General features: G+C 48.1%; 1 protein-coding gene across 5 annotated transcripts in view; it reads left to right on the plus strand.

Annotated features, from left to right (window-relative positions):
- ZDHHC14 (zinc finger DHHC-type palmitoyltransferase 14) overlaps positions 1-12,027 on the plus strand; it is a 358,275-nt gene that overhangs the window by 261,805 nt on the left and 84,443 nt on the right. For all 5 annotated transcript variants that reach the window (XM_045058291.1, XM_003986669.4, XM_045058292.1 and 2 more), the window contains exons 6-7: positions 6,323-6,425; positions 7,529-7,638. In XM_045058291.1, coding sequence (XP_044914226.1) covers positions 6,323-6,425; positions 7,529-7,638 — 213 coding nt within the window. The remainder of the gene's footprint in view (positions 1-6,322; positions 6,426-7,528; positions 7,639-12,027) is intronic.

Consider the following 12,027-nt stretch of genomic DNA (forward strand, 5'->3'; position numbering starts at 1 on the left):
AGACAGAGCATGAATGGGGGAGGGGCAGAGAGAGAGGGAGACACAGAATCAGAAGCAGGCTCCAGGCTCTGGGCCATCAGCCCAGAGCCCGATGCGGGGCTCGAACTCACGGACCGTGAGATCGTGACCTGAGCTGAAGACTGAGCCACCCAGGCGCCCCAAGTTAAGCATATTTTAAAAAATTTTTTGAAGTTTATTTTTTGAGTGAGCGAGCATGAATGGGGGAGGGGCAAAAGGAGAGGGAGAGAGAAAATTCCAAGCAGGCTCTGTGACATCAGCACAGAGCCCCATGGGGGGCTCCAAACTCACGAACTGTAAGATCATGACCTGAGCCGAAATCGAGAGTCAGACGCTTAACCAACTGAGCCACCCAGGTGCCCCTCCAAGCATATTTTTTTAATATTTATTTATTTTTGAGAGAGAGAGAGAGAGAGAGAGAGAGAGAGAGAGAGAGAGAGAGAGAAATGAGTGGGGGAGGGGCAGAGAGAAGCAGGCTTGGCCATGTCAGCATAGAGCCTAATGCTGAGCTCGAACTCATGAACCATGAAATCATGACCTGAGCCAAAGTCGTCTGATGTTTAACCAACTGAGGCGCACACTGAGCCACCCAGGTGCCTGGAAAATTAAGCATCTTTTAAATGTTGACTGACATGCCACATTGTCCCCTAAAGAGATTGTACTGACTCGTTCTCCCGTTTCCCCACACCTTCATCCACATTGGATGTTACAGGTGCTGTGACTTTGGCCAATTTGATGGGGGGAAAATTCATTGGTTTAATTTCCATTTTCTGGATAATAATCAGCTTGTGCTTATTTTCATTTTTGTTGACATTTTTTTTCATGACCACAATGTGCCAGCTCCTAATCTCTGTCCATTTTGTAATCAGGTTGTTTGTTCTTTTCCTGTTAACATGTTCTTTATTCTTTTTTTTTTTAATTTTTTTTTTAACGTTTATTTATTTTGGGGACAGAGAGAGACAGAGCATGAACGGGGGAGGGGCAGAGAGAGAGGGAGACACAGAATCAGAAACAGGCTCCAGGCTCTGAGCCATCAGCCCAGAGCCCGATGCGGGGTTCGAACGCACGGACCGCGAGATCGTGACCTGGCTGAAGTCGGACGCTTAACCGACTGCGCCACCCAGGCGCCCCAACATGTTCTTTATTCTTAATAATAACCATTTAATATCTCTTGCCAATATTTTTCTCCCAACCTGTCACTTACCTTTTAAGTTGACTTTTTTAATACAAAAAAAAAACAAGCTTAACTTTTAACAAAATCCATCTACAAATCAGACACTACATGGCTCCTAGATTTTGTGTCTTACATCTGAACCCCAAAATTATAGGCATATGTCCTTTATTTCCCTCTAATACCTTTACATTTTATTTCTTCAGTTTGGCACAGTAATTTATCTGTAATCTACGTGTGTGTGTGTGTGTGTGTGTGTGTGTGTGGTGAGCTAAAGTTCTCACTTTGTTTTTCCCAAATGCTTAGTGAAGTGTCCCAGTGCTGTTCACTGTTCACTTCTGGCAGTTCTCAAACTTTTAGGTCTCAGGATTCCTTAACACTCTTAAACATTATTGAGGACTCAAGGAACTTTTGTTTAGGTAGATTATATATATTTCTAGAGGTCATGTTTGAAACTACAACTGAGAAATTTCTAAAACACAGAATGCACAAGCACTTTCCCTATTATGATGGGAGTGAGGCCCATCCCAAACCCTTCAGATGAAGCCCCTGAATGACAGAAGCAGTTAGACTGGGAAGCAATGTCTTGGCATTGATTGGGAAATAGTTCTGACCTGGGGGTTTCTCTGAAAGGATCTCGGGGACCCCAAAGGCCCACGGGCCACACTTTGAGAGTCGCCAGTGTATTCTTTCACCCAAATTTGAAATGTCTTCTGTAGCCCTCGTGCCCACAGGTCTGTTTCAGACTCTGTGTTTTGTTTACTAAAGGTGTCCTCCCATCCCCCAACCCAAGAGTTGGTTTTTTTTTCAAGTTTTCTTACCCATTCTTGCACGTTTTCTCTTCCTGATATTTTAGAGTCAGTTTTTAATTCCTTTTTAAAATTCCAGAATTTTGATTGGAATTACAGTGACTTTATAGATTAATTTGGGAGAACTGCACATCTTTATTTCCTGGTATAAAAGAATATGGGGAAAAGGATTTGAGAGACTGAAAGATGATGGTCACATGATCCACACCGAAGGGTCTCCTTGACTTTCCATTGTCAAAGTGTCTATCATGTAAATTACTAGCTTGACCCCTCTGGGCCTCATCTTCCTCCTTGTAAAATTAAGGGATTAAGATAAATTAGGACTTTTTAACTTGAGGTCCATGTGCATCTGTGGAAAGGTGTCAGGAGAGTTTCTAAAACTCCTGAAATCAGAAGAAAAAAAATGTGCGTGCATATTTTTTTTTCTGAGAAAAGAGTGGGAACTCAGAAAGGTTAGAAATCTTTGGTTCCGTGATCTCTCACCTTTTATGATTTTCCAAACACTGAAATGCCCTCACCATTCTGTCCAACGTTCTTCCCTTGTGTCTGCAAGGCCTTCTCACCTCACTTACCTTCCCAAGGGCAAACAGATCCCTTAGGGCAGGAAGTGAGTCCCTCCCCCCTCTCCTGTCCTAAGTACAGGGCTGGCTGCACAGAAGGGCACCCAGCAGGCACTTCTGGGATCCCATGGAAACTCAGTGGAGGGCTTTTTGCCCATCAGCATTTTTCAAAGTCTTTTTCATTTCCACAGTCATCTCGTGAGTACCTCAAAGTGCGACATCTTGGGGTAGAACTTAAATTAATGCCACACCCCTGGCCAAAAAAAGGGCTCACTGTCTTCTTGGGGGTTGGAGGGAGAAAGAGGCTGGCAGTGGCAACTGCTATAATTTTGAACCATCTCTGATACAGTAACACCCAACTGCTTATTAAATTGGCTCTTAGTCGAGTTGGTGTATTTCTTCCTCATTTCCTCTTTTAAAAATATCAGTAAATGGCTTTTGATGCACTTATGGAAAATTTATATTAATCTTATTATGGCATAGATATTTTCAACATCTGGCTCTGGAGTCAGTGAGGGGATGTGTTGTTCAAATGTTTGTTCCCCAGCCTGAGAGGGAATTTGGAGGGGGAGTGGTCTACTTAGGCTGCCAAAGGTTCACAAATCCCTGACAAAAAGAGGATCCCCATCTTCCCCCGCAGGGGTTGTGGTCAGCCTAGAGCCATGGGAATGTCGGCAGGAATAGGAAAGGAACCAGCCCAGGGCTTTTCTCTTGTACTGGCACAGGCACACTTTCAGGGCTCCATTTCCAGCTCTGCTGTTTCTCAAGCAAAGTACTTACCTGCTTTCTGCCTCAGTTTCCCTGTTGGGTAAGTGGGAATCACACTTCACCCTGGGTCAATGAGGATTAAGTGAGTTAATCCATAGGAAGCCTTTGGAGTACTACCTGATGCCTAGCCAGAGACACCAGCCATTGTTATGAATGACGATGAGGGTTCCTTAAGACATGCTGTGGGGGGCTCCACTGTGAGGGCCAAGGGAAAGAGGGCTGCGTCTTGCATTTTGCCTTGAATTCGTGTCATTTTGACACAGCTGTGAGCTAACAATCTGCTAATTATAAAATGTCTCTAAAGTGCATAACATATTAATATAGAGATCTGCTAGTTTATTCTTGGACCTATAAGCCTTTAAAATCCCATGTCCACTGGTAACAACGCCTCCTTTGGGGAGTAATAATTTTTTTTTCAACGTTTATTTAGTTTTGGGACAGAGAGAGACAGAGCATGAACGGGGGAGGGGCAGAGAGAGAGGGAGACACAGAATCGGAAACAGGCTACAGGCTCCGAGCCATCAGCCCAGAGCCTGACGCGGGGCTCGAACTCACGGACCGCGAGATCGTGACCTGGCTGAAGTCCGACGCTTAACCGACTGCGCCACCCAGGCGCCCCGCGGGGAGTAATAATTTTAAGTGGCATTGCAAAGGGAAGAGCCACCAGAAAATGGGCTGTGCCGCTTTAAATGCTGTGATCCTCCCTCACGTGGACATACCAGGTCTTATATGGTTCAGGCATATGAATTTGTGTGTATTTTGACATCACCATCATTCTACCTGGACTGCAAACTTTTGGTGACACAGAAGCATTTCTGAGATGGAGGTCTGGCTCTTCGTGCGTTATTCAGCAAATAAATCTTTTGCTTTCATTCTTTATTCTCTTTCCTACCCTGATCATTTCTTGCTTCCGTTTCACGTGTCCCTTCCTCTTTGATCTTTCTATCTCTTGTCTTTTCCTTCCAGCCTGTGGAGGTTCACTGCCAGTGTCACCCGCCTTTCCGCAACCCACGTCTCCTTGACTCGGTCTTCCCGCTGCTTACCTCCATCGTTTCCCCCCGGGCTCCACTCCACCCACGTGGTTTGCCTCCCCAGTCTGCCCCCGGGGCGGGGGGATGCTCAGAAGAGGGGCACCTGTGAGCCTCACCTGTGAGAAGGCCGTTGAGAATGAGACCATCCGTGTGTCCCCGCGGGCACCTGAGGCCTCCCCTCTTAACCATTGGCCTACCTGAGAACTCTGGGGTTCCAAGGCAGATCTAGGTTGGGATCTGCTTCTCTGCATCTCTCTCTTACTCCACAGATCCTCCCTGCACGTCCGAACTTACCTGCTTTTCCATAATAACCACCTGGTTCTCCTCTTCTCAAGAGATGTAGCTACTCCTCCCTTTTTACCGACCCCTGCCTCCACGAGGAATGGGCAGGGCCCACGTTGGGCAGCGTGTGTTGGCATCCGTCTGACTCTGGGTGCGCTGGGCAAATGTTTTCGTCTTAGCTAGCTGGCAGAGGTACATTCTTCTCCTCCTCAGATGTCCATTTAAGTTCAGGGTAGTGCTTTTCTGAAGGCTTGTGGTTTCTAGAAGCTTAAACCTTAGAAGAGCAGAGCATTCTTCTGCTTCTCCAAGAGCAGGGCCAGTGGTCTGTCCTGATGTTGAAAGTCAGTCGGTCAACAGGCAAGAGCCCATTCATTTCTCCCGTTTTGTATTTCGCCCCACGCGCCCGGACAGTGGTATTTGTTAATAATGGCATGGCAGATTGTGGCGCTGCACTGAATACTGTATTCATTGCTCTGGTCTAAAGATGAATTATATCCAATCCTGAAAAAAAAAAAAAGATCAATGGTGATGTATTACAGCGTGATCTCTGGCTTCTACCCTTGAGAGCATCAGGAAAGCCTGGTGTTTACTTTCTCCAGCCTGTAACTTCTTGATGGGGGATGGATGGTGTATATTTAAACTCCCAGACCTGTGAGGAATATTTTTTCCCCAGAGAAACATCTATATCTTGTAAATAGAATTTTATAAACATTTGTGGAACAGAAAAATTCTCTAGTCCTTGGAAATTGCCACACTCTGGGTTGATTTATCTCATCTGTTGAAGAATACCACACTTTTTATCCCCTGGTTGTAGCACATTTTGTGGGGCTCGGGATGTGCCATCACTCAATGTCTGATTAAGCATCCACGTTTCCTAGTTGCCCATCAAATAGCTGAAAATAGCCTTAGGTGTTGGGGTGGGCTAAGGTCTTGGCAAAGAGTCCCCTAAGTAAAAATACCCCTCACCCTGACACCACTCTGAGAAATGCCCCTGCTGGTTCAGAAGCCCACCCATAGGTGGGGGCAGGCAGCCACCAGTGGGTGAAAGGATCATCCAGGCAGAGAGAAAGCCGTGAAGGTGAGCCCTGCCCAGGCTACAGTTGCCGGTGGCCGGCCCTGCTCACAATTGTCAACTACTGTTGTGTGACGGTTCACTCGGCGTCAACATCAGGTTGGGGGACAAACCTGTTGATGTGATAGTGCCCAGCATTCAGAAGCTGAGATTAGAGTCTGAGACTGCAGTGATGTTCATGTTCAATGTCGCGTCCTTTCCTAGCAGGCCTGGGCCGCTGCCAACTCCGGCCAGCGTGCTTCCGGCTTTGCTGTCACAGTCATTGGCTGCACAGTGAGCCACAGGAAAAGGCCAAGGGTAGGTGGGGAGGAAATGTCCCCCGTCAGAGGAACTGTCCACCGTGAAACAGTAAACAGGTAATGTTCGGGGAGCCCACTGGTCGTTGACTGAGCACGATTGGGGTGAATCAGAAGGAGAGAGGGGCACAGTGCTGGACCTGAAGGGTCCCCCTCTGGTTAGGGACAAAGCTAGATAGATTCAGAGGCCTCAGTGAGCGTCTGTGGGGTTTCCCATCCGAATCTTACATCATCCTGGTTCCGCAGGCGCCCTGAGAACTTATCCCGCTTCCACCCCCCACCCCCACCCCGTTCTTCTCCTTGACCCCAGGCCACTGTGCTGGAGGCCGTGGTGTGCTTCTTCTCCGTCTGGTCTATCGTCGGCCTCTCGGGTTTCCACACATACCTGATCAGCTCCAACCAGACGACAAATGAAGATGTGAGTTCCCAGCGGTCTGGGGGGTGGGTGTGTGTGTCTGCGTCCAGAGGCCGGGGGGGGGCGGGGACAGGAGAGAGGAGCTCAGGGGCCAAGGCCTTGCACATATTCCATTCCAGGTATGAAAATGAAATCATTTTCCTAGGGTCTCCATGATTTCCAGTGGGGAATCTCCAACCTCTCTTACCTTCTGACCACATCAGTTAGATACTAAGGTCAGCTGAGAGACCCCCATCTCCAAACTCTGAGGGAGGGGCTTATTGTCTATTCCTTCCTCTTCAGTAGTTTTGTGAGCAACCTGTCATACCTCCTCTGGAGGTGAGACCACGTCCAGCTGATATCTCAGGGTGGATGAATCTGCCTTTCACATTTAACACTTTTGGAGGGGACTGCCCCCACCCAGAATTTAACTTTTTGTCCAGGATTATCTGGACAAAAGGTCTCCATCCTTTACTGAATGCAGATGGAGAGAAGGTAGAAAACATAATGTTGGAAATGTTCTTCATAAGCCTGGTCCTCTTTGCTCCGAATATTTAGACTCTGACAGAAGTGTCTGTTAGTACAGCAATTAAATGTCTCAGAATCAGTCAGGTTGCCTTAAAGCCTTGGGAAAATCGGCACCGAGGAGATACATGAGTTAAGAGAATTGTAATCGAGTTATTTGTATTTGGCAACTATGAATATTAGAATCTGTGGGCTTATTTTGGTAACATTGTGAGGCTGAATTCAGAGTATAAGTGGGTAGTTACGGGAGCCGTGTTAACTCTTTCGGCTGCCATTTGTTTAATTACTGGTTAGCACGCCAACTGTATGAAACAAATCTCCACTGGCTTATGCGAGCTGACCTTTGGGTACCGTGTTATAGGAACAAGAGATTATTGTCCCCGAAGAATGTTACTTTCTCCCTAGTCTGACCTGCTGTCTGGGGATATCTCCAAGTTTGAGGTAAATGCCAGTTTTCCTTGAGAAAAGTCTCTCGGTTTTCTCCCTGTGAAGAAATGAGTAAAGATGGTTTACGTTCTTGATGAGTTTCTCGTGACCCCATTGGCCTAAACTGTGGCATCAATATGAAGGATGTTGTATCATTCGCTGTCCTTTTCTTTCAGATTAAAGGATCTTGGTCAAATAAAAGAGGTAAAGAAAATTACAATCCCTACAGCTACGGAAATATCTTTACAAATTGCTGTGTTGCCCTGTGTGGGCCCATCTCTCCAAGGTAAGAGTCAGAAAGGATCGCGTTCTCTAACAGAGCTCGGGAAAGCCAACAGCACAGCCCTCCGGCACAGGCCTCGCGAGCTGGAGACCTGGCCACAAAACCCACTGTCACCTTTGGTCACACCCCTTATATGACCGCTGCTCAGTGGTCTGCTCTGTGTCAGGGAGACACGGCCTTAGTGAAGTGGAGCTACGGCTGTCTCTTGTGTTGTTCCTGCCCTCTTTTCGGTTCTTTCACTGAGTTTGTGTCAAGGTTGGGGAAAATCTCCTAAGGATCCAAATAGGAAAACTGAGGCACGTGACTCCAATTAAGTACTGAGTCATCTTGAGCATCTGTGACGAGCAGAGAGCTGTGGTCAGCTTAGTAGGGGGACCGGGACACAATGTGGGAAGCAGTCAGAAAACCTGTAGAAGGAGGTGCTAAGAGCTGAGTCATACAGGATGTCCATGCTAAAATAGCTCAACAGGACAGAGCGGACTGGGCTGAAGCAGCGTGTATTATGGCGATGGCAACATGACGACACTGACCATGGCAGTGGCTGACACTGAATAGTGTTAGGTCTGCTCCAGGTGCTTTATATGTATCAGCCTTTATTCATTGTTTTACTTTTTTTTTAATAATTTTTTAAGTTTATTTTTTTTTTGAGAGACAGAGAGACACAGAGAGAAAGGAGGTGTGTGTGCACAAGTTGGAGAGGGGCAGAGAGACGGGGAGAGAATCCCAAGCAGGCTCTGCACTGTTACCACAGAGCCCAATGCGGGGCTCGAACTCACGAGATCATGGCCTGAGCGGAAATCCAGAGTCAGATGCTTAACCGACTGGGCCACCCAGGCACCCCTGTGTCAGCTTTTAACACCTCACTCTGTGCCTGTGAGTTAAGGCAGTATTATGCCCTGTTTTGTGGACGAGGAAACTGGCACAGAGAGGTGAAGTAAGGTGCCAAGTTCACACAGCTAGTAAACTCTGCCTCATCGGGACCCAAACCCAGGCATCTGGTGTCAGAACCGGGGTGTGTGTGTGGAATGGCACTTGCGAGCGCCCCCCCCCCAACCCCGCCCCAGGCAGGATTACGTGAGTACAAAATGCAGTCGACTCCTGCTTATTGGTGAGCTACATCATGCAGAGCATTTCCAACAGAGTAACCCATCATCCACCATATTTCTTAAGCAAGTACTCCGAGTCTCTAGAATGAGCTTCCAAACCTTTATTACTTCCTCCCTTGTGGCTTCTAAATGTATAAATGGAGAGATTCCACAAAAAGCCATGGGGACTGTCTCCGAGGCAGCCCCACCGTGCACTTGGACCTCCATGGCCAGTCATTGCCGACATGTGCTAATGGAATGCAAACTTAATTTTTATTATCAGCCTCAGTGAAATATCATTAGGAAGGTAAGGGTGTTGCCCTCCCCAGAAACAAAATCCAAGCATATATTCTGAGGCCACGTATTGGTACTGGGTTATGTTACTGGTACTACTGGGTAATTAGAAATTGGTTGTTTTCTGGGGCGCCTGGGTGGCTCAGTTGGTTGGACATCAGACTTCGACTCAGGTCATGATCTCACGGTTTGTGAGTTGGAGCCCCCATGTCAGACTCTGTGCTGACAGCTCGGAGCCTGGAGCCTGCTTCAGATTCTGCGTCTCCCTCTCTCTCTGCCCCTTCCCCATTCACACTCTGTCTCTCTCTGTCTGAAAAATAAATGAACGTTCAAAAAAAATGTAAGAAATTGGTTGTTTTCTAGAAACGAGAAAGTTGTGAGCCTAGTGTGCCATACTCCTGCTGAACTGGGGGCCCCCCAGAAGCCCCTGGCCTGCCCCTCAGAGGCTTCCTCTGAGGAGGGGCTGCACGAAGGGGCAGCCAAGGACTCTGGATGGGGGGCCACCTTGGGCTGGGGAGTCAGGCATGCCTGGGAGGGTGCTAGCCTCTCTCCAAGACAACTCCAGACCCACCCAGGCATCTCTCTTGGAGCTCTTTAGGCCAGAAAATCCCTCAGGAAATTCTTGGTTTTTCACAATTTAGCTTTGTTTCCTACTGGCGTGTATTTATTTGTGGAGAGGGGGGTAGGCCAGCAGCCAGGGCTAGGGCCCTTGGAGGAGCATAAGAGGCCAGGGGAACTGAATAGGCCTCCTTCCCTAAATCTAAAATACACATCTGAATCCATGAAAAGAATTTAAAAGTCTCACATTTTGAACAAGTCTCTTTTCTTGTTCCCCATTTGGTGCTGCTTTGTTTTGTTTAGAGAACAAATCTTGTCACACCAAACTTCTTTCTTCCACAACTGGATAAAATTTCCTACTGTGGCTGAGTTGGGGCTGTATTCTTTCCAAAACCCAAGTCCCTCTGGATGGGGCATTTCTCAAGGACAACCTCCCCTCAGAACATCGTGAACTGCTCACAGGTTTGCACAGGGAAGATGGGCTGCTGGCCTCTCCCACTGCACCCACAGGCTCCCCCAGCCTGGGCAGATACAATGGGGGGATAGTGCCTGGCTTTGTTCTTCCCTCCTGTCACCTTCTTTGCCCCTTCTCTCTCTGCCCTACCTCACTCACCCCTGTGCCCATTAGAGGGCCAGAGCCTTCCCTGGACATTCCAGCCAAGCCTGTCCATCAGGGACTAAGAACCAGTGACATGCCCAGCATCGTGTGCCTGAGTTTCTCTAAAATGTTCTTAAATGGCACAATGATGTGCTCATAAGAGTGTTTTTGTGGTGCTCCTGGCTGGCTCAGTCAGTTAAACGTCTGACTCTTGATTTCAGCTCAGGTCATGATCTCACAGTTGTGGGATCGAGCCCTGCGTCAGGCTCCACGCTGAGCCTGGAGCCTGCTTGGGATTCTCTCTCTCACTTCCTCTGCCCCTTTCCCTCACTCATGTTCTGTCTCCCTCTCTCTCTCTCTAAAAAAGAAAGGAAGGAAGGAAGGAAGGAAGGAAGGAAGGAAGGAAGGAAGGAAGGAAGGAAGGAAGGAAGAGAAAGAAAGCAAAACAAGAGTGTGTTCATGTTTCCCACTGAGAGCTGTGAGCCATGAGGGCAAAGACCCACATTCAGTTCCCTGCATGGGTCCCAGAGGTGTGCATGGCAGCAGGGTAGGAATGGCCACATTTGGGGGTAGGGGGTCCTCATACAAGTCTGGCAGAAGGAATGGAAAGTTGGAAAGACAGAAAGACCACTCCCAAGGTGTGGTCAGGGTCAGGCCCTGCAGGCCAGGGCTAAGGGTCAACCTGTGGTTGACAGGTTTAATAGAATGGCAAGTCTACATAGTCCAAAAGGGGCTGTGACAGAGGGTGGGGTGCAGTTTCCATGGGAAACCCAGGAGGGCTTCCCAGAGGAGGGGGCCTAAGTTGTCATCTATTCTAACAGGTGAGTAGGAATTGGGGGAAGGGAACTAAGGGAAAACAGAAAGGGGAGCAGCATGTGCAAAGGCCCTGAGGTGAGGGGAGAGCCTGTAGGAGAAGGAACTAAAGGAACTTGTGTGTAGGAGTGAGCGAACTACAGAGGGCAAAGCAAGAGGTAAGGCCAGGGGAGCACATCCAGATTAGGAGGGGCTCCTGGGCCATTGTGAGGACTAAAATGAGACTCGGGGCAGACTGTCACAGTCTGGGGGCATGTGGCTGGTCCATTAAACAGGCCTAACACACAGGATGAAGGCTGAGAAGAGGTTTGTTTTGTCCTCCCTGCTGCCCTTTCAGACTCTTTTGATGACCTAGTTCTTTTTTTCTTTTTTGCTCCTGAATGAATTCCCCTGTAAGTCCCTTAGTTTCTCCTGTCACTTAAAAAAAAAAAAAAAAAAAAAAAGGACTCGGGGCACTTTCATTTCCTTGAGAATCATATTGTTTCAGTGAACGGAAACTCCGGAGTTCATAGAGAAGCAACACTTTCCACCCCTTCATCCCTACCCAGGTTGGGGTTTCAGGGGATCTTTTGGAAAGACAGTTCCGCCCCACGCCACACTGGTTCTCTCCCAGGGGATCTGTGTCTGGCCTCAGCCTGGCCCCGCCTCCTTTGTGTGTGTCCTCAGGAGGGTACAGGTGTCTGCCTGTCCGCGGCACCCTTCTTTGCTTTTTACCCCTTTGACCTTCTGTGCCCAGGCTGGGGGTCACAAACCTGGTCTGAGCTGCATGGGGTTCCAGCACCTCTTTTTGAAAGATGGAGCTTCTTGTTGCCTATTGGTTTTTCTAAACCTCTGGGGATCCAACAGAAACTGAAGCAGACAAGAGTCCCATTCCAAGATCTTATCACAAGTATTTTTTCAATGCCTTGTTATTGTGTCGTCCGAACACCTGAAGGTAGAGGTTGCCATAACTCCTATCTTCTGGGGGCCTGACAAGTAGCAGGGCGACCTCACGGACCAGCCCTCCGCCTCAGGAGTGGGGAATGTACGTGAGCACATTGGATG

The sequence above is a fragment of the Felis catus genome, chromosome B2 (assembly GCF_018350175.1).
Source record: "Felis catus isolate Fca126 chromosome B2, F.catus_Fca126_mat1.0, whole genome shotgun sequence".
Classification (NCBI taxonomy): Eukaryota; Metazoa; Chordata; class Mammalia; order Carnivora; family Felidae; genus Felis; species Felis catus.